The 22,631-nt window shown below is 48.8% G+C and overlaps 1 protein-coding gene across 6 annotated transcripts in view; it reads left to right on the top strand.

Moving 5' to 3' along the window:
- Mical2 (microtubule associated monooxygenase, calponin and LIM domain containing 2) overlaps positions 1-22,631 on the top strand; it is a 179,683-nt gene that overhangs the window by 88,732 nt on the left and 68,320 nt on the right. For 5 of the 6 annotated variants that reach the window (XM_060367025.1, XM_060367023.1, XM_060367024.1 and 2 more), the window contains 12 exons: positions 645-760; positions 1,522-1,648; positions 2,282-2,372; positions 3,334-3,481; positions 4,334-4,533; positions 4,813-4,919; positions 11,164-11,232; positions 13,824-13,967; positions 15,209-15,334; positions 16,358-16,576; positions 16,791-16,892; positions 18,339-18,464. In XM_060367025.1, coding sequence (XP_060223008.1) covers positions 645-760; positions 1,522-1,648; positions 2,282-2,372; positions 3,334-3,481; positions 4,334-4,533; positions 4,813-4,919; positions 11,164-11,232; positions 13,824-13,967; positions 15,209-15,334; positions 16,358-16,576; positions 16,791-16,892; positions 18,339-18,464 — 1,575 coding nt within the window. The remainder of the gene's footprint in view (positions 1-644; positions 761-1,521; positions 1,649-2,281; positions 2,373-3,333; positions 3,482-4,333; positions 4,534-4,812; positions 4,920-11,163; positions 11,233-13,823; positions 13,968-15,208; positions 15,335-16,357; positions 16,577-16,790; positions 16,893-18,338; positions 18,465-22,631) is intronic. The other variant, XM_021627847.2, reaches the window with a different exon arrangement.

The raw sequence follows: 22,631 nt of genomic DNA, 5'->3' as shown, positions 1-22,631 counted from the left end.
AGGGTTATAGCCATGGCTTTCCCTCTCACCCCCATAAGTGCAAGGATCCTTAGATAAATGGCCATTTGGGGGTTAGCATCTGATCTAAATGTGAATGCTGACAGGGTCTGCAACGTTATCCAAGGCTGAGAGACAGGTTGCAGACCTGGCTTTGGGTCGACCATGGGGTGAGCTGTTTACCCTTGGTGTGACCAGATCAGTGCTTGTTAACCCTTAATTGTGGCCCACCGCTTCTAGCCCTGTCTCCCTCCTGACCCTCCCTTCCTCATACTCCTCCTGTGCTAAGTACTCAGGTAGGCTCCAGCATTTTCCAGCCACAAAGCCTTTGCCCCTAATCTTCCCAAATGGAAAGAGATCAGAATCCCACCCCATACTCTAGAGTGAGCATAAAGGCCACACTTTCATGAAGCATTCCCTGGTTCCATTCTCTCTCTTCCGGAGCCACCAGGTAGCGTCACTACCTGTGCGGCCATTAAAACATTTCACATTACTGCCACAGCTGCCCATGGCTCTGGTAAGCTGTGGGCAGCAGGGTTCTGCCCTTGCCCTGGCTCAGAGATGGTAATCAGAGAGTGCCAGATAGAATTGAGAGAAGACTGCAAGTCAGCAGAGTCGGTGGGAATTTTACATGTGTTCTGTTACAGCCATTTTGGCCCATGGGCACAGGCTGCGCCCGAGGCTTCCTGGCAGCCTTTGACACAGCATGGATGGTGAAGAGCTGGTACCAGGGTACCCCTCCCTTGGAGGTGCTAGCTGAAAGGTGAGGCTCACAAGCAGAGCACATAACTGGGGGCTGCTGGGCAGAAGGCTAGGGCAGGAGTAGAGCCAAGGCTGGATGTTCAGCAGCCTCTGCTTTGAGTTTATCTGCCTTCCCTTGTGTGTCCTGAAGTGATCGGAGGTTCTCCTAGGATACTCTGTGTCGTAATTCATCTCCTTCAGTGGGTTTCAGTGGGTGTCTTAGGCCCCAACAGTAGTGACAATTCTTGACATAAGCTAGTCCTGTCTCATCCACACAAGGCCCAAGAGGCTTATTTAAGGACGTCTTCAAGGACATTGCACAGAGACCTGTCCTGGGTCACTGGGTCCTGGGTTCTGTGACCTTGCAGGCTGATCCTACAGGACCTTGCTCTGGCCATAAGACCGTGAACAGATGACTGACTAGAAGAGTTAGTGGTGATATGGAAGACAGGCTTTTGACGGCCACTTCAGCCACAGGTGCAAGCCACAGGAACAGCGTGGCTGGGTGGTGGCTTCAGCTGAACCAGAGGCTACTGAGATGCTAGCCCTGCATTCCTGCCTCCTGCCCAGGGAGGGAGGCCACACCCCCACCACTTGGGTGCTATTTTTCTCTCTCCCCCTTTTTGTCCCTTGACACATTCTCCAATTCTCAGAAGTATGTCAGACACCACAGGGCAGGAGTATACAAACACAGTCAGGGATGCCTGGGAAGAGAGGAGTGTAGGTATGAGGGCCTGAGGTGGCAAGAGCAACCCCTGACCTCTGAGCTCTGCCTCCCTGCAGAGAGAGTCTCTACCGGCTGTTACCTCAGACAACCCCAGAGAACATCAACAAAAACTTTGAGCAGTACACATTGGACCCAGCCACACGGTACCCAAACCTGAACTTGCACTGCGTCAGACCTCAACAGGTAAGCCCACTCCAAGCCTGTCTTAAGCCCCTGCAGTGACCTGAGGAAAAGGAATGGTCTCATTGTCACTTCCCTGGGACTGAGGCCACCAAAGCTTGCCAGCCCAAGGGTGGAACCAATTCTTTTCATAGATACAATAGAGACAGCATTCTTTATAGCCTACAGGAGGAAACTAGCACACGCGTGGTGCTGGCCATGTCTATGTTCATTTGCATGTTTGCATATATTTCCATGTGTTAATTTGTCACTGTGCAAACGTGAACTTATTATATCTCTCTCTCTTCAAAATAATTCAATTACCTAGATATCTCTCTCTTCCTTACCATGTGTGGGCCTGAATGTCATTTATCCTGGGGAGTTTATCCACCCAACCCCTACCCTCTTCAATTAATAGGGCAGAGAGTAGTACAGGGTTTTATTAGCCAATTAGACATTCACGGTCAGTTCTCCCACATCTGGGAGGAGAGTTGAGGCCTGTTGTCTGTGAGTCAGTTGTCTGGATGCCCTGCTGAAAGTCATGCCAGCCAACACCTGAAGAAGGTACTATCAGTTAGGCTCTGGTATGGGGCAGAGAGAGGCTTAAGCCCAGGATCTGGGAACTGGTGGGCAGATATGCAGTCTTTCTGTTCCCAGGTGAAACATTTGTACATCACAAAGGAGCTGGACCGCTTCCCTCTGGAGAGATGGGGCTCAGGAGGGAGATCTGTCAGCCTCTCTAGGCGGGGTAAGTTGCCCTTCTGGAACCCTGGGACAAGGTGTGCAGGGGATGGTGTGTGCTCAGACCCACAGCCTGGCTCTGCCCCATTACCTGTGTGACCTGCACAGGTGCCTCTCCTCTTTGTCGTTCAGCTTCCTCATCCATAAGAGCAAGACAGGATTCTCAGAGTTAAGACAAGCAGTTACTTGCCAAGCAATTAGCACAAGAAAGTCCACTGTAGGGAGTTCCACAGGGCTGGTTTTTTCTTTGCCTCTTGTTTCTGGGGTGAGTGTCCTATCTCCCCAACTAGACAACAGATTCCTGAGCTGTCACCCCTCAAGCCGTCACCCCTCTTCTGATCTCCAACACTGGGCACAGTGTTTGCTCAGAAGCAGGGGAGTGATGGTTCAATGAGGAACCCCCCAGCAGCCAGCTTCTCTCCCCTCTCCTACGAGAGACACTTCAACTACCTCTTGTCTGTCAGGCCTCTCCCTCCCCTCCCTGTGTGCACCACATGCCCAGCTGTAAAACCCTGTTTGTAGCAGTAAGCTTTTACTGTTACACAAGCGTGGCAGGCTCTCCACATCCTTGGCTGTCACTGCAGCTGTTTTCCTGTGATGCGTCTGTCTAAGGAATTCAGAGATACTTTCAATATTCAGCTCAAGTACACATCCCCAGACACTTTCTTTAGAGAGTTCTTCTCCCTGGACCAGCTAGCAACCAACCTGGTCATGAGCTCCTCTATCCACGACAGTTCCATGACATTGGTGTCTCCCAGGAGAGGCAGAGTCTGTGTTCTTAGCCTCCAACCCTGGACCTGGCCATAGTCTACAGGGACAGTGCTGTTAGGCGGTATGCTTCCTGTTGACCGGGGTTGCATCTACGCGTGCACTCTTCCTGGTTCCCAGCCCTGATGGCAGTGGGAGCGATGGTCAGGCTGAACTACCTGAAATTTCTACAGTGTCACCACCCGTATTCTCCCCCACAGAGTCAGACATACGACCTAACAAGCTCTTGACCTGGTGCCAGCAGCAGACCGAGGGGTACCAGCACGTCAGGGTCACCGACCTGACCACATCCTGGCGCAGCGGCTTGGCCCTGTGTGCCATCATCCACCGCTTCCGGCCAGAGCTGATGTGAGTGTGGAACTGAACACAAGGGACCCCAGCCTTCTCTGGTTGAAGACACCCCTCCCCCCAGCCAAGCTCAGTATTTCTCTCTACAAGTTCCTATTGGGTTGCTTCCTAAATCTTGCTTTTCCCTTGTTTGACAGAAGCATGTTTGCTCAATGTCCCTGGTATAGACCATTGGTTGTGTCTAATCTGCCTTGACGACCCCCCCAACCATAGTAGCCACACTTGGGAAATTTTAGCATAGGTCTCAAAGCCCCCACACACACACCGACCCAGGAGAGGAAGTAGAAGAGAGACCTAACTCAGCCAAAGAAGCAATTTTTGACACCCAGATTTGTCAGGTCATTTCTGGAACCCTCTAGAGCTGCTTTGTATGTGGGCTAAATGGCAGGGTCAACTGGAAGATAAGATGACATTCTGGAAACCCTTCGTGATGTGCAGAGAACAATACCTATTGACATGCCAAGTAGCACAGACCCCCACACATACAAACCCTTCCTAAAAGATGGATGGAAAGCTACCAAATAAACAGGAGGAGATGGGACTCTCATCTCCACATGAATTGGTTTGAGAAAAGCTCCTGTTACCACAGCAATTAAAATGAAAAATGAATAAGAAAAGTAATTACAGTAACTCCTACAGTTCTAAAGAGGGTAACTATCTCCTGATAGTTTCAGCCTAGGTCAGTGATGTGCTCATAGCCTGTGTCTGATTCAGTTCCTTCGTGGTTGAGGCATGTTCCTGAGCTTGAGGTTGGAGCTCAGTGGGGATGGAAAAATCATCAGCCCACGGTGCTCCTATGGGCTCAGTTCATCCTATCTCGCCCTGAACTTGCCCTGGTATTTGATCCTCCAGCAACTTTGACTCACTGAATGAAGATGATACTGTGGAGAACAATCAACTAGCATTTGATGTGGCCAAGCGTGAGTTTGGGATCCTGCCTGTGACCACAGGCAAAGAGATGGCATCTACCCAGGAGCCAGACAAGCTCAGCATGGTCATGTACCTCTCCAAGTTCTATGAGCTCTTCCGGGGCACCCCACTGCGACCTATGGGTAAGCATGGAGACTGTGCCTAGACTCTGGTGTTATCCCTGCCCTCCAGCCCAAGTCTGGCTGGTGCTGACCACTCTGCAGCAAACAGGCACCTTCCCTCTGACTCAGAGGCCAAACAATGGTGACCCTTGAAAAGATGTAGTGGCCTCCCCATACCCCTCATCCAGTCAAGGCTTTAAAAAGGTCAGGGTGAGGGGATTATTCTCGGAGAGTTCCACAGGTTACATCACCACCTGGAACCCGGATCCCAACTTCAATGTTGTCTTTACTTCTCAACAGATTCCTGGCGTAAAAACTATGGAGAACATGCAGACTTTGGCTTGGGCAAATCATTCATTCCAAACAACTATCTTAACCTCACGTTTCCCAGGAAGAGAACCCCACGGGTAAGTTTCAGACTGGTCTTTGTTTTGTTTTGTTTGGTCTGGTTTTTTCCTCATTGCAGGTTATTGGGGAAGAGGAGGCAGAATTTCATGTCCAAGTTTGTTTATGTTGATAAATTACATAGATCAAGACTCAAAAGATATGCACATAGCTCAGTGGGTGCATGCTTAAAGAGTGAACCCAGGTTAGCTCTGCCCCATGAAGCTCATTTCTCATGTTACTAAAAAGTTCAGTTCAGAGATATGATAGATTTTGGTTAAGTGACAAGGGTATTGTAGTAGTCTATTTTCTCACATCTCCATTCATTAAATTATTCTTTCATTCAGTAGTCCTCATTCCCCACTAACTTTAAGGCTGTGCTTTTTAATTGTTTTGATGATGGGAGCAATTACACAGAAGTGAATAATGTGGTGTTCTTGGCTTTGAGTTCTATCCTGGTTTGCTTCTCTGTTGTGATAAAACACTGACCAACCCAACTTGGGGGAGGAGAGGGTTTATTTAGTTTACACATCCATGTCACAGTCTGTCATCAAAGGAAGCCAGAGCAGAAGCTCAGGGCAGGAATCCGGAGGCAAAAACTAAAGAAGAAGCCATGGAGGAATGCTCGCTCTCTATGGCTTTGCTCTGAGGTGCATCCACCATCCACCGTGGGTTGGGCCCATCAATAACCAGTCAAGAAAATGCCCCTTAGCCTTGTGCTACATTAGGCCCGTCTTTTGGTCATGTTTCCTCAGTTGAAGTTCCCTCTTCCCGGGTGACCCTAGTTTGTGACTCTAGAGTTGACAAACACTAACCAGCACAAGCTCAGGACATAGTGAGGTTCTAGAACCTTCCAGATTTATAGCACTGTTAATGTCTGTGACTTCTTCACAGTGTTGCCAGACAAGGAAAAGCATGCTTGAGGTTCTATTGTCGAAGCAGTTAAATTATTTAATCAGTGTTTTTCAAGATGTTTGACAGATATCACTGAGTGTCCTGTCATTTCTCTGTGTTCACTCTGGTGAACTTAGTTACACAGTTCAGGAACCACAGGTCTTAAGAATAATCATCATTTTATCTATGATATCCAACCTGTGGCCTGAAGGTAGGAGTATTCCCCAGGATAGCTATGAACACAAAATCGTGAACTTAATTAAAACATGGTAAGACTTGTTTTGTTTTGTTTTGTTTTGCTTTGTTTGAGACAGGGTCACGCTTTGTCGATCATGCTAGACTCAAATTCACAGGGATCTTCCTGCCTCTGCCCCTTCCACTGGCATTAAACATATTCACTATCATGCCTACCTAATGAGACCTTTCATGGCAATTTTTTTCTAGCTTAATTATGTGTTTCTTAAGTGTGAACTTTGTAAATGAGATCATTGTGTCGCAATCACACAAAATAAAAATGTGTGTTCTCCCAACCTACAAAGCCACGGGTTGGACACTTCTAAATTTAATGTGTGACGTGAAACAATTTGCTTCATCCAGTGTAGCCCAGAGAAGCCGGGAATGCCCTTGCTTAGTATGTTCACAGTTCCAGATACAAGCCAGCGCCCGAGGCCAGGTGGCTTGCCCGAGGTCACGAACTATGGCGTTATACTCCCTTGCCTTGCCCCCTGCACTGCGTGTTCATCGAAAGGCCTTTGTATGTATCCAGCATGGAACATGCTGAAGTGATGGTAGCTGAGAGGTAGTGAGAAGCTGGGTCCTACGCAAGATCCTGAGAACCATACACACACATTCTTATCCATCTGTGGTGGCTCCACCTCTGTGATGCCACACAGATATTGGTACAATCAGACATATGTCCCACCAGCATGGGAACTTGTGTAGCCTCAGGGAATATGGATTTAGGTTAGACCCTTCCTGGACCATTCTATCCCATATCTGCCCCACAATGCCTACAGCCTTGATAAGGGCATCTATAATTAGCACTCCTCACTGTCTCTCCCTGATGTCTCCTGGTCTCCAGAGAAGTATCCTAACATGTCCATTTGTCCAGTCCTTCTGCTGTGTTTCATCTTATTCTTTAGAGGATTCATTGTCCTCTGCTAAGCTAGTCCTAATAATCTCTCTACCTCCAGGTTTTCTTTCAGGATTTAATGCGTCTTTCTTTTCTCCTCTTATCTTACGAGCAACACTCAAATCTCAGCAAGACATACCAATTTCAAGCAAAATAGAAAGTGTTTTCTCCATTAGGAAGCAGGCTTGCTTTGAGGGAGATTATTTCACTCGGGGTTGCTAAGCAATCAAGACGGTAGTCCATGCCTAGAAAAGGAAGACTGGGCATATTTTCCTCTTTAGAAGTCTTTGGTCTGCTTCTACAGTCTGCCTGTAATTTTGGTGAGCAGCTAAACACTTCTTAGTATTGGATGAAAGTTCTTGGGAGTTCCTAAACTGTTATCACCATGCAAGTAGGTGTCATCTGTATCCACATTTTCTGCCTCTTGCCTATCCTGTACTCATGCAAATCTGTACATGCTCTTATCTGTGCTCCTTTGGACTGTCCTAAACCTCCCACCCATGGCTGATGCCTCTTTTTATGGACACTAAAGTCAGTCATTGTCCTTGTTAAATTATTTGCACATGAGGATGCGTGGTGATTCTCTCATCTTGGGCTCATTTCTTGTGAGACCCAATGAAATCATCACCTGCCCTAGAATGCCCATTCTAAAGGTCAGCTGACTAACCCAGAGAGTTTCCCTGATCATCCAGGTACTGCTCTGCCAGCACTTGTCCCAAGTAGGGTTGAAGTTCACACAAGCATAACTCTTCTGTGTGTAATCAGGGTAGTCCAAATGCTGCTCTAAAGCCTTAATCTTTCTACACAGATACTATTTTTCAGAGTTTTAAAAAGTGCCTCTCTGTCTATCTAATCTGCTCACCACCCATCTATCTACCCACCAATCTAGCCATCATCAGTCCATCCGCCTATCCACTCATCCATCTACCCCCCCACCTATTTATCTACCCAACCACCCACCCATTCTCCCATCTATCTATTCATCCACCCATCCACGCATCCATCCATCCACCTACCCACCTATCCATCAGCCTGTTTACCCACCCTCTCACCCATCTATCCATTCGCCCACCCACCTCTCACTTAATCCATCCACCTACCCACCAACCCAGCCACCTATCCATTCTTCTACTCACCCACTCATCCATTCATCCATCCATAATTCATCCGCCCATGTACTCACCAAGCCACCCACCCATCCAACCATACACCCACCCACACATCCTTTGGAGGAAGGTTGAGAACATGATATCCTTCCAGTGTAGTGGGTAGGGAAACTTGGACTTGGAGGTATTGAATTTTAATAAGCTATATAGACACTATCAAAGTAAAAACTAGAATTCAGATGTTTAAAATTCTGTTACTTAAGGTATTTTAACACTTGTGTAGCAATTTATACTTTATGAAGTGTTTAAGAAGTATAGCTAGGTGATTTTCTGATGATCACTAGCCATAGAGTAGCACCTGAACCCACGATTTCTTGAAGAAAAAGCTTTCTTGCTAGTGCCGCTGGCCCTTATTTTAAATATTAAAATTGACATCCAACTCAACCAGGCCATCACCTACACTGACCCATCCTTTCTATGAATCAGAATTAAATTCCTCCAAAATTAGGCTAGCCAGATAACTAAGTATAAAGTTGAGCTAAACAACTCAGGATGTGTGGGGACAAGGCTGTTCTTTGCTAGTCAGATTAATAATCAGGCTAGCAGATATGAACTATTGGTTATTTTTTAAAGAGGAAAACCATTTGGTTTAATAAATGGCTTTTGGCACATCAACTATTTCAAATCCTTGGAAAATCATGATAAGAAAAGTTCCTAGGGTGAAAGAACTGGAAAATTTAATAGGAAGATAAAGTCATTTGTTTATTCTCATGTTCTCTCTGCCTGGCCATGAGAAATATTTGCTTTTTCCGTATGCTTCTGGTTCTTTGTCAAGTATAATAAAGTCCACAGTGATTAGGGGCTTTTGGTAAAAGGTATTTTTTATTTATTCTTTGACAATTTCATACGTGTATGTAATATATTTTATCATATCCATCCCCCATACACCCCCATTCCCACAAAAGCCCCTCTTCCTCCCAGTTGGTCCCCTCTGACTCCCCCACAGCGTGTGTGTGTGTGTGTGTGTGTGTGTGTGTGTGTGTGTGTCCATGTCTCTGTTCCTGTCCCGCTGGATTTAATTAGGCTCACTTGCATGAGCATAGGTACGGGTATCTAGTGGGACATACCAACTTACCAATTGCTACACCACTCAAGAAACTGGCCCTGGTTAGAGGTCTCCAGTCAACATTTGGCTTCCAGGCGGGAAAAATAAACAAATCTCTACATTTTAATTTTCTTAGGTTCTCAATAGAACTTTTCCAAAGGAGAAAGTGAACATCGTTTGGGTGCATGCATTTGCTAACCTTTCCACGTAGACAGCATTTTATTTCCTAGGGTCATGGTGGAGGAAGCTAAGAAGCAGAGCTTGCCTTCTTGTACTTCATTTATTCTCCCAGAAGGATCTGGGATCTTCTTAGGAGCTGCTCATGAGGCCCGCTTCCTGGAGTGCATTCTGTGAGCCCGTAGGTCACATTAGTCTAGATGGGATCTGGCCAGGCCCCAGATGTTTGAATAGTCCCACCCTGGGCTGTCAAGTATAAAGGAGAGAGGAGTATGGATTGCTCTTTGTGGGAAAAGCCAAGTCCTCATTGAAAGTGGAAACAAAAATACAAAGAGAGCCCTAGGATTGTGCACGAAGCATTCTGTTGATGGGACATTCTGTACTTTCACAGCTCTGGTCTCCGGGCCTAAGAGCCAGTCACAGTCTGGGGAGCTGGGAGCCCGAACAGCTTGTGTCTCTAAAACCCAGCCTTGTTGAAAATAAGGTCATTTGTTTCTTTTGGTGTTTGCCCTGAGATTATTTCCATTCACAAAACAGTGGTTTCTGAGAAGCTGAAGGAAATGGGGGGGGGGGGGGCAGGGCCCTTTGATCTGTTGTTTTATGGTTGGTGCCTTGGTCAAATTTTGAACAAATATCCATGACTAAACTGTGGTTGTTTTTTTTTTGTTTGTTTTTTTTTTTTTTTCTTGGAGCTGGTGAACATGGCAGTCTTGTGTGTGTGTGTGTGTGTGTGTGTGTGTGTAATGAGGGTATTTACTAGACTTGAGTAATGCACAGTAGACTCTGTGCTGGGTCCCCAGCCTGCTATTTCAGAGTAGTCAGGCCTGAAAGGCCCCTTCCGTGGCCAGGATAGGTGTTATGGTTTACAGTGAAACTATGGCACCTCTATCTGAATTTGTGGTGTCTTAAGGCTGGGTTTCCATGTGGCCCTGCCATGGAGGAAGCCAGAGGCTAGGAGAATCCACACAGATGTGAGGCATGTGGGTTTTAACTCCAGACTCCCACAGCAAACAGCCACTGGGAGAAGGTCCCAGACACTGGAAGCTGGTAGTTAAGGTGTCTACCTTTAGGAAGTAGACCTACTGTGGATCAAAGGCGTATGTTGAGAAGAAGCTGCATTCAGCCTCCAGCCTCACCCCAGGCCACAGGGGAGCGCTCAGTCCTTACGCCTCTCCTCATCTGCCTAGGCCAGCCTGACAGGCCTTGAGTAGATTCTTCAGGTTCTGATAGCAAGGAGTGCTGCGAGGGGTTATCAGCACAGCCCAGTAATATGTTGTGAAAGGGAAAGAGTCTATGAATAGCTGCAGTGAATGAGGAAGTCAGTGAATCTAAACTGTCTTAGACATTTGATCTCTAATCCTCAAGTTGGATCTAATGATTATTTTAAATGAATTAAATCTTATAATGGTAGCTGGACTGCAGGTTTAACTTGACACCAAAGCCCTGGACAGCTCACTCAAGTCCTGAGACTGCTCTCTGCTGGTGAACCCATGCCGGTCACAGGAGGCCCCGGGAATAGATAAAGTCGGGTGGCTTCTGTAAGGCAGCACACACAGAGGGCATCCCAGGCGTGGCTCTGACCTCAGGCACATGATTAAACGCCTCTGAGCCCGAGGTTGCTGGAATAGAGATGAGGCCTGCGCTGCCTGAGTTGCAGGGACTCTGAGGACAGAGTAGGGATTCCCTACCATGCCTGACCGAAACTCCATGGCAACACTTGTGTTCAGTGCCATCTTTTCCCTGTTGACTCTTAGGCTGACAGTTGTTTCCAAACACGCATGCCCCACTCCTGTGCTTCCAGTTCAAACAGTGTCCACGGCCCTGAGCTCACCATGTCTTCTTGGCTATTGCAGGTAGACACGCAGACCGAAGAGAGCGACATGAACAAGAGGCGGAGGCAGGGCATCAACAACCTGGAAGAGGTGTGTGTTTGTGGGTTCAGCTGTCACAAAGGCCGGTGTCCTGAGGACCAGTCTCTATGTGTGCTTAGCTATGTTACTAGCCCTGGTCCTGTGTGTGTGTGTGTGTGTGTGTGTGTGTGTGTGTGTGTGCTTCTCTCTCTCTCTCATATACCACTGGGCTCAGTTTGATAAAAGAGCAGCCACGGTTCTAATTCTCACTTCATTTCTTCCCTCTGTATACCCCCAAAGAAAGAAACCTCCCTGGCTTGAGGTCTATGGCTGTTCCAATGTGCTGATACATCCAAAATGTTTGAAACTTTGCAGGGTGTTTAGATCAATAAGATTTTCTATATAACATAGTTCATTATTAATGAATGACTAAATACATAAGTATTTAGGAAATACTTAGTATGACTAAATACAATAAGTATTTAGGAAAGGGACAGCAGCAGGCCCCCTGTACTTTTTACTGCCTTTCTTCTTCTGGACCTGTTGTCTTTAAGACAAATGCTGGGTGCCCTCGAGTGCCACCGTCTGGTGAAAGGAAACAACTGTAGGGGACTGTGTCAAAGTCTAGAACCTGCCTCTGTCAATGAGAGCAGAAAGGGGGTATGAATTCTTGTCAAATTGTTAAAAAATATATACAAGATATGTAGTTCATTTTATCTGTGCGTGTGTGTGTGTGTGCGCCTGTTGGAAGGTTGTCACACATCTGTGTGCATATGAGGGTCACAGATTAGGGTCAAGTATCTTTCTGGTTTGCTCTCCACCTTATTTATTTATTTTGAGGCAGGGTCTCACAGTGAAGTGATATATCCTCCATTAGGCTTGACTGGCCGGCCTGTGGGCCTCTGGAATCAGCCTGTCTTTATATCCCAGTGGCAAGGCTAGGTATATGTGCCAGTGCACCCAGCTTTTTATATGGGTGTTAGGGGTACCTGAGTCTTCATGTTGGTATACCAGTCACTTTACCAACAAAGCCATCTCCCTGGCCCCTGCACTTTATTTTTCAAAGCCATCCTAATTCTGCAAAAGAAAGCATGCCTGTGCCATAGACATGTGGGTGCCAACTCTAGCTAGCCTACTGGCTGATGTCAACAGTGACTCAGAGGCACATGGGATGACTTGTGAGCTACATCGATGCTTGCTTCACGGGACTTAACAAGAAACGTGCCCCTTCTGTGTGGTTGAAGAGCATTTCTGTAATGTGCATGTGACACACACACACACACACACACACACACACACACACGAAAATGAAAGAGAAATGATGCAGACCCTGGAGCTCTGACTCAATGACTCGAATCTGGTGGTGCGGGCCGCTGAGCTGGCTAACTTTGGTTTTGTGTAAACTGTGTAAACTCCAACCTCCCCCTTGAGCCTGCAGGTTCACAGGCAAGCCCCGATTCATACGCTAAAGTAAGGAGTTGCTCCCCATTTCATGTCTGTCCAGCACTTGACTGCTATGTGCATACACCCCGCCTCCCCGAGCTGCTTCTCCTTGGGAGCTTATTTCAAAAACAGTCACCCCTAGCTTGCATCTTCCCACACATCTCTTCTGAATGAGCGCCTCTTTACCATCTCCAGAACGCTGTTCCTATGGGGAGGACTTTGTCTCCTTGAGAGGGCTGACCATCCACTTGGTCTCTCTATGCCCTGAGGTGTGTGGGAGAAGATTCCATGGAACAGGAGAAGACATTAGGAAATACTAGAGTTTTTCAGATTTTATTAGTTAGAGTGAGGAGGAACTCAGTTTTCTAAACCGTCGTAAGCAAGGGCTTCATTGCTCCTCATAGTCTTGCTACCATCCTGAATCCCAAAAGGATGGGTGTGAAGGGCCCTTCACCCCTGTGCCATGCGTGTTCAGAACCTCCAGACCAGGCTAATGCTGACAGCACAGCAGACCAACACAGACGGAGGATCTTTTTATGAAATGTCTGCTAACTGCCCAAGGAAGATAGAGAAATTGCCAGAGATCCGAGGAGACTAAGGAGACGAGATGACTAAGTGTGTGGGATCCTGGATTGGAGCCTGGAACAGAAGATGGGTGGGAAGGGAAAAACTGATGCAATCCAAACAGAGCCCCTGGTCCAGTTCACAGCTTTCTGCCTCCTCTGTTCCCCAGCTTTGATAACAGTGCTGTGACCGTTCCTGAAGCTGCATCAGAGGCAGCTGGGGGCAGGGGACTCCAGAGCAAGCTGTACTTTTCTGTACCTTCTGTGTAAATCTAAAGTTATTTCTGAATTGTTTTTTTTTTCAAGATTGGAGTTGTGGGTGAAGTTGGGAAAGGGAGTACAGAGAGGAGAAAACCCGCCCAAAGCCTGTGCTTATGATAGCCCAACTGACTTCCCCACCACACACACATGCTCTCTTCATTTCTCAAAATGATGTATTTCGGAAACTATTTTATGTAACACTTCTCTATTAAAACTAATTTTTTTTTTTTTTTTTTTTTTTTGGCAATCACCTCTTGAAGTGTGACTCTCCTCCCATTTTTCAGATGGGGCAAATTCAGAGTTGTATAGCCGAAGTCCCAGGGCTGGAAAGGACGGTCAGAAGTCAAATTTTTAACTGCTGGGTTATATTCCAATATGCTGTTTTAACCTTTGCAGCTGTCAGGCTTCTCCAGCCGTAGCCTGGGCTCCTCTCAAGAGCACTCTAAAGAAGGTGGCAATCAGAACAAAGTCAAGTCCATGGCCAATCAGCTGTTAGCCAAGTTTGAGGAGAACACACAGAACCCTTTAGCCTCGAAACAGGTAAGGCTCTCCCATGGCCACTGGGCCTATCCTACTGGTGGCAGGATCCCGCTGGCTAAGAGATTGGCCTGGGGTTCACTAGCCTCCACACTGGATACCTCGACAAGTAAGTGTGACGGCATTCCGGTAAAACCTGTTTACACAAACAGGTTCCTGGATTAGGCCTGCGAGCCATGGTTTGCTGGAGCTCATCTTGCAGTAGTTAAATTGTTTCCCAGTTTGGCTTTGCACTCAAACCATGGTTTGTAGCCAGTGTGAGACGGGATAACCGAAGTTGAGAGGCTTTGTGGGAGAGCACTGCTCAAGTCCGTGGTGAAAGGAGGTACCCCTGTCAGAGGTACTAAGCTAACAGCAAGGACTTGACCATCCTCCCCAGTGTTCCCTGCTATCTCTCCTCTCTCCGTGCCGCAGCAGGCCCTGAAGGGTTGCTGTGTCTGACCAGGGCATGTTGGCTGCTGTGGTTCAGGCTGCAAAGTCCTCTGGCTCACTCGTCTACGCACATAGCTAGCTCAGTGACTGTCTGCGCTTGACTTTGGATGTGTGTTGTCATATTATGGTACATGTCAGAGGTCAGGTTTCCTCTGTCAATGGAGGTCAGCAGTCCCATGACAGAGTTTGGCTCATTTTGTGGGGGACACTCTCTTCACTGTTTAACTTTAGAGGCACACATGAATGGCTCCTTGGCCTTGGGGTAAGCCACGCCTCTCCTGAATAACTAACTTTCCCCAGGAAGTGGCTTGGTTACAAAAGAGTAGACTTTTTGAGTCCTGCCTTTGTCTAAACATAGTTTCAACAGTCCCTTCTGGAGGCCTGGCTTCCTATACTGCCCCCCAGGAGTGTTTAGGGAGGCCTCTGTCCATGTGGCCTGGACATCCTTGTCCTTGGAGTGGGCAGGAAGCTCTCTGTTTCCGAGAGGACCGCACTGGCCATGCTAGAGTGGTGTAGGCTGGCACTGATGGCCCAGAGCCCTGTGTTTGAGCCAAAAGTAAGGCCTGTGGGATTCACACGTTGTCCCGGAGCGGGGACCACGGGGCTTGTCCATCCACATGTCTGCAAAGCCAGGGATCCAGTTTCCCAGCGGGGCAGGGCTTGCAGGAACCTAGCCAGCCTGGGCTCTGTCCCTGCACACTGCAGCTCCTACTCCTTGTTTCTGCTCTCCTCTCTCTGCATGCCTGAGTCTCACTCACCTTTTCTTTCCTGTCTCCTGGGGCTGCATCTGTGCACTTGCCTCCTTCTCGCAGGACTGCCGCCATGTCTCAGGCATAGGTAAGCCCGTCCTGTGCTCTGCCTCTCGCCCTCCTGGTCCCTCTCGATGCCCCAAGCTGGAGGAGTCCACTCCCAGGCTCCCACCTCCTCTGAAAAGGCAGGTAGGGCTCTTTCCAGTGGATACTATTTTGGTAAAGCCAGAGGGAAGGGACTTGGAGCCAAGGGGTGGGATCCATGGCCCCCTCCAGCCCCCAAATATGGCTGAATGTAGAATTCCTGCAGGGTCACTATCCTCGTGGATAAGAACAGCCACACAGGCAGCACCTGAAGTATATGCTGCTGGTCCCTCAGACCACCACAGGTGTTACCCAGCCCAGCATGCCCGCGCTTGACACTTGTGTGAAGGAAAAGTAAACAACTCCATGTGGGCCCTTTGGGGACTTCCCATGCTATGATTCGGTACAGAGGGGCTAGTGAATACGCTGATTTCCAAGTTACTGAAAAAGTAATAGAAGAATGGTATTAGAGGAGCTCAGGGCTACACCCACTGAAGAGGTGACGCTGAGACACGGTAAAGGCCCTGCTGAAGCAGGCCAGAGCCTGTATAGAGAGAATGTGGCTTATCCCACAGTCTTATTCCAGCTCAGGCTTTAGAATCAGGAAAGTGTCTGGATGAGCTCCCACAAACAGAGGTCATCTGGTGAGCACTGGGTGTTGTGTGTTGCTCTCATAGCAGAGCTGGATAGCAGTAGGGCGCAGGTCTACATTAGTGCAGAGTCTGTGCGGGTACCAATCCCGTGAGGAGGTATTTAAGGAATACCAATGCATGCTCACCCATACTCAATACCAATACTCACACATACTCAGATCAGTCACAGCTCCTAATGGGATGGGTCAGACCTTCCTTAAGGCATCCCAGGCGATCTCATAATAGAGATCTGCATAAAAACCAGGGCTATCGCAGTTTGACTGGGGGCTCTTAGGTGAGGCCCAGGACTGCTGATTGGGTGCTGGGGATACCAACACAGCTGCAGAAGCTGCTGCTCCACCCAGGCGAACCTATGACGTGATGTGTCTCGGGGTGGCACCTGCTGCTGTGCCCTCCATCTCAAGGCCTAATGGGGGCTCCTCATGAGGGGTGGGGCCTATGAAGGGAAGGAAGCTGACTTCTCCCTCTCTCCCAGTTCTCCTCCATGGTGGCAACAGGACAGGTGCTCAGAGAACTCAATCAAGTACCTGCTAGTGGCGAGGGTACAAGCAGGCCCTGGAGAGCCAGGGCCAAGTCAGACCTGCAACTGATTGGGGCTGAAAACCTCGCCACCCTGCCTCGCACCTGCCAAGGGGCCATGGCTCTGTCAGGGGTGCTGCGGCGGCTGCAGCAAGTAGAAGAAAAGGTCCTCCAGGTGACGGTCCTCTCTGCCTACCTGTGTCTGTGTCCCATCCTAACTGCTCCTCATCCCATCCAGAGCGCATACCTCTCCCTCTGGTCCCTTTTCCTCCCCATCTTTTGTCTGCTATGCGTGAGGAGACAAGCCTGGCTTACTCCTTTCCCTTTCCCTTGGAGGCAATCCTCATAGCCGCTGTCACCATCTTTCTCCTTTCTCACCTTGACTGCAGAAGAGGGCCCAGAACTTGGCTAACAGGGAATTTCACAAAAAGAACATTAAAGAGAAGGCAGCTCACCTGGCCTCCATGTTTGGACACGGGGATTTACCACAGGTAAAGCAGGGGCTTCTGGAATCTTCAGGAACCAGGGCTGGATGTCTAGCTAGGCAGCCCTGGAGCAGCCATGGGGGCTTAGCTCTTCTCTTCCTTTTCTGTAGCACAAGAAGCAATTCACTTTTTAAGCCATTGATGAATTTGAGCTTGCATCATCTTGACTCCAAGTCCATAGTTTTCAGATAGTAGGCACATTACGACAAAGGAAAACGGAGACAGGAAAGGAAGCCCAAGTGGAAAGAAGCCCAGAAAAAACATGGATTTTAAGACCTGCCTCCCACCTTGGGCTGAGTGTAGTGACACATGCCTTTAATCCCAGCATTCAGGAGGCAGAGGCAGGGGGATCCCTGAGAGCTTGAGGACAGCCTGGTCTACGCAGTGAGCTCCAGGTCAGCCAGAGCTACACATTGAAACCTTAGTCAAAACTAAGTAACATTAAATCAAATGAAACAACTCTAGTCAAGGGTGTCCAGTCTTTTGCCTTTGGGAGATGATGCTATTATACACAACTATGCTTGGTCACACGGTTATCAGAGCACGCATGCAGCCTGTGGGCCACATCTTTGATACATGTGTGCTTAAATAATTTCTAGCTAAACTTTGAGATTCCTAAGAGTTGCTACAGCGGGAGACTGCTGGTCAACTGCAGGGCACACGAGCCTTAAAGGTGAGAGCGAGCCATTTGTGCTGTTATAGCCTGTCCCCTCAGTCAGGGAGGCACTGAATGATGAGGCAAAGCTCTGCCTCAGTCTGAGCTCTCTCAAAACAGCAGTGCTAAGCGAGTGCAAGTGACAGTTGTCTTAGCTTGGGAAGCACAGCTTCCTCCAGGCCACCTACTTATTTAGGAACTGGTAGAAAACTAAAGGTGTTCACAGAGCAGGAACTGTGAGGGTTCTGGTGGTGGGAGTGGGATACACTTGTGAAATCCTCCTCCTTCGAGCAAGCTGTCTCTTGAAGCAGTCTCTGCCACCTTCACTCAGCCTCCCTCTGTGTCTGCAGCTGTCAATGGAGTCGTGCATGGAGGAGGGATGTTGTGCACTGAGTTCAATGCCAGGGTGCCAGCAGCCTCCAGGAGGCCGGCAAGTGTGCCTACAGCTGCGGAAGCCCCAGCTGTGGTGGGCTGCCCCAGCTGGCTCAGGCTTCTCCCCTCCCAAGCCTGCAGCTGCACCCTCATACCAAACTCCTCCGTGAGGACTTCTCCTGAGCACTGCAGTCTGGGTCAGCTCTACACGGGAGCAGAATGGGCCTCCCCGGGATGTTTCAGGGGGACGGAACTGAAGCAGAGTGCAGTGTAGCCAGGAGCCACGTAATCCCACTTGGCTCCAAGACACGCTTTCTGTGTCATCCTGAGACACAGCCCTCAGCGTCTGCTCCCCCACGGGTATGTCAAAAGCACCTGCCACAGCTATAATCCTACTATCTTTCTTCTGTCTCCGTTCCATTCAGGATAAACTCCTGTCTAAGCGTTTGCCTCGCACTCACCCTCCATCTCCTCCCTCTTGCCTTCCGTCTCCTGATCCAGCTGCTTCTTCCTCTCCACCGGCTGCCGACTCTGTTTCTCCTGCCAGAAAGGTAGCCGCCCTGAATCATCGCCTCCCCCCGCCCCCTGCATGTTCTGAGTTGTTTTCAGGCTCCACTTGGCCAGCAGAGCCAAACATCTGGAGCTAGGCCTGGCTGGGATGGAAGTTTGTGAGACACTGTGCAACGGCCCTAGATCCACTTCGGGTTTTGTGTCAGCACATACACCTAGCGGACAGCCCCAGCCTGCACCGTCAGCATCACTCTCACACAGAAAGTATTCATCAGGGACTCTAATGCCAAGCCCTGACCAATGCTGAGAAAATAAAGGGGAGCTTTGAACCCCTTACTACAACACCAGCCGACCATAAGAATAGTCACACATTTAATATATGCAGTTGCTGATATTTGGCATGTCTGACCTAAGCAAATGACAGAGCCACCTTACTTCTTCCTGCCTAGCCCCTCTTTCACTTCCTGTGCCCTTCAAAGCTGAGCTTGCCAAGGCTTCTCTCTGTGTCCTCTCTTTGTTCCTGATTTTCTTCTACCCTCAGGAGGGTCTCTCTGCCTTCTAACACAGCAGGGGGCAGAACCTGTGTCTGACAGACTTGTCAGGAGTAAGCTATCCCCTTCCAAGGCCTTTCCCATTGGGCTCTTAGCAGGTTTTAACCAAGGTCTCTCTAGTTAGTGAACCTTCACTCAATAAGTATTTAATAAACTCAGTTCAGATACTTCAGGTTCTTGGTGTACGCACCAATGCATCAAAGTCCCTATACTAAGGAGGCTATGTTATAGGAGGAGGAAAAACCAGTATGAATGCGATATGTAAGTAAGTCATGTATGTCACAGCATAATACTATAATGTCCGTGGAAGACTTAGAGCAATAGCAGGGAGAGAGGATGCTGGAGGCACGGAGCAACAGGAAGTGGAATGAGCAAGAAGGGCTGTCCTGTGAGAACTGAGCGGAGGCACAGGCGGATGAGAAGAGAAAGGTTTAAAGAGAATCCTGGGGTTTGTGTGGAGCCCTGTCAGAGGCACCAGCCTACAAAGAGTGTCCATGGAGAACCCCATACCTGGGGAGAGGCTGGGTGAGGTTGGCCTTGAGAGGGCCCTGCCTTTGGAGGTTTGTTCCTTGTTTCTGTGGGCTTGATGCTCTGCCTTTCCATCTCCCAGGCCAACCCTGGTCATGAGATAGGTGTGTGATCAGCAGGCTTTAAGTCTCCAGCTTGTTAACCACAGGGCAATGTGCCTTGCAAATGTGGCCGGGGAAGATCTGGGAGCTCTTATTAAAAGGCACTACCCTGGCCTGGTGGGTAAGTGACTGAATCTCCGTGCTTCCGTTTCCCTGTGTCCACACACATAGACCCCTGAGGGTCTCACTGTGAATCCACGGTTAGGCAGGTAGGGATGGATTTATGAGAGCTCAGGTGCAAGCCTCGTGGATAGGATCTTGCCCCGCCCAAACTTTCCCCCCCTTAACTCTCCAGCCTTAATTCAGCACTTAATTCAGGCTTTGCATATGCACTGTCAACCATCATCCTGACCTCCTCAGAGGACAGACCTGGCTGCTCCTTACATGAGATGCTGGTTTGTTGATAAAGTTTTGAGCCCAGGGTGTCTCTCCCAAGAAGAGCCCCTGGAGCTGGGCACTTCCTCCAGCAGGGAGGAAGTGTTCTGATGGCCCAGCGTGAGGCTGTATTCCCAGAAGCTCAAGGAAGCAAAAAATAGCTGCAAATTATGTTTTGCTTCCTATCAGGCAGCATGCCTTGATCCGGCTTTGGAGCTTTGTACCCCAACTATGAGAGTCCAAGATGGGTCATGTTGTCAGGGGAGCAGATTTGGCCAAACTTACCCTGAAGATCTCACATTACCCCTCGGGCTGCAAACTTGAGTCACCATCTCCAAGAGATGTGGCCATGTCCCTGCCATCAGCCTATGCCCACCTTTTCAAACGATGCTTTGCTTTGAAGTTCAGATAGGTCCTATGGTTTTTTTTTTTTCTGAAGGATCACAGAATCCTGACACCCTCTTTTGTACCGCCTAGCATCAAAACCTTGTACTATGGGTTCCATGTCCAGTCTTATGACCAGCGCCATTTTCTCATGTGTCTCTTCAAGTCCCTATAACCCTCTCATTATTTTCTTTGAAAGGGGGAAGTCATGTCAGTTTGGTCCATCCTTTGGCTGCTGGCATTTGCCAAGGTTGTTATGCTCTTACAGGAACAAGATGGTCATGAATGATTGCACAGGTGGGCCAAGGATTGCTTTGCTGCGGCTTAGCCAGCCGACAGAGACAGAAGAGCGGCAAGCACTGCAAGACAAGCTTCCTCTACACCTCGGGTGTTTGTGTTAAGACCAGAGTTGCAGGATTTACTCTGGGATTTTCATATTAGAAAGAGATGGTATCAGTGGGCATGCTTTGGCTGGGCAACCCATTTTGTGTTATCTGGTGCTAGGGCACATCTCAAGGCCCCTCCTCCATCCTTAGCATTTTCCTTTTGTCCTAGGGATGGGGCTACACTGTGGGGACTTCTGATGGGCATCCCACTCTATGGGTATTTGACTGTACCAGTGCTAGTGTGTATTAGGGAAGTAGGTGTTATTAAGTAGGAGAACCTTAGCTTAGAATCACACTTGAATCTGGAGTACCACTGGCTCACTGTGTGACCTTGGACAATGTAACGGCCTCTCTGAGACTTAGTGTCTTAGCCCATAAGCTGGAGATTGAACAGCTGCTCCTCGGGGTGGTTAGAAGATTGCAGTGATCCAACATACACAAAATGCCTGAAGTATTGACTAAATGTTCCCTTTCCCAGTAGAAGAGACATCCAGAAGAAAGCTCACTTGCCTAAAATGCGTATCTCTAAAATGGCAATCATGTTAAGGGTTTCCATTTTCTGGCCTAGCCACTGTGAACAAATGCTGTCCTGGGTAACTGGAGTCCTAAGGGCTTCGAGACCCACCCACAGTGCTGAGTACTAGATATACATGATCATCCTTGCTTGCCTGTCACCAGGGGTGAAGTGAGGCCAATGAAGAGTCCCCCTGGAGCTCACAGCCCTCCAGGCATGCCTTACCTCAGCTCTGAGCATGTCATTTCCAATGTCCTCAAAGAAGGCGGTGCTGGCAACTTGCTGTTTCCTTGCCTTGGGCAGGAAGATGAAGAACCAGATCCAACAGCTTGTTCTCTGTGGTTTTCTTATCTAGGAGTTCCTCATTGAGGGATTCTCCCCCCACCCCAGACCCAAAAGACTATTTCAGTTCTATTCATTGAATCTTCCCCTTCTCATAAGCCCTCAGCTCCAAACCCCTGAAAACTTGATTTTATCTTTAAGATTTATTTATTACTATGTATACAATGTTCTGCATTCTTGTACACCTAAATGCCAGAAGAGGCCACTAGATCTCATTATGGATGGTTGTGAACCAACATGTGGTTACTGGGAATTGAACTCAAGGCCTCTGGAAGAGCAGCCAGTGCTCTTAACCTCTGAGCCATCTCTCCAGCCCATGAAACTTGATTCTTGCTTCTCAAGCCTTGTGTGGGCTTGCTTGACACTCAGAACTTGCTGGCTACAGGTGGCTCACCTGCAGAGAAAGGCTGCCTGGGTCCCTGCTGTGTGAGCTGGCTCCTGAGCCCAATGTGGAGAAATCCCACTTTTTTGACACAAAGGGCCCTGCGTCCTCCTCCATTGAGTGCATCATATCTACTGTGCTAGAGGTAGAGAGATAGCTAAGATGAGATAACTGACATCAGGGATGCAGACCTGCAGAGTAGCTAAGCTAGTCCAGTCCAGTGTGAGAAAGACTCCGAGTATAGACAGGGACCTGAGCTGGGGACTCCATGGAAGAGCAGCCCCCCCCCCACAGCCTCTGGCCTCGACGCCTGTGACTGTGTCGCCATGTTTGCACCCCGAGTATCTCAGGGAGCATAAGCCCGTGTCCCTCTTGTCTGTGGAGAGGGAGAGAAAGCGGGAGAGAGGGACGCGTGCGTCTAAACACCAGAACGCGACACCGCGTGTGCGGTCGTGCTCCGGTCTCCCTGGCTACCCGCTGACGACCTCTGCGTGCCCAGCACTGTGTCAGGCTCCACCAAGGTCTTTTTAACGTGTCAGTGTCCGTGTGTGTCTGTATAAGTGTGTGCTGCGTGGGGGTGCCTGCAGAAGAAGCCTGTAGATCCTGGTGCTGGAATTGCAGGAGGCCGTAGGTCATCTGATGTGG

This window comes from Meriones unguiculatus, chromosome 14, assembly GCF_030254825.1.
Source record: "Meriones unguiculatus strain TT.TT164.6M chromosome 14, Bangor_MerUng_6.1, whole genome shotgun sequence".
Classification (NCBI taxonomy): Eukaryota; Metazoa; Chordata; class Mammalia; order Rodentia; family Muridae; genus Meriones; species Meriones unguiculatus.
Note: the sequence above shows the minus strand (reverse complement) of the source record. Positions and strands in the feature narration are given on the sequence as shown.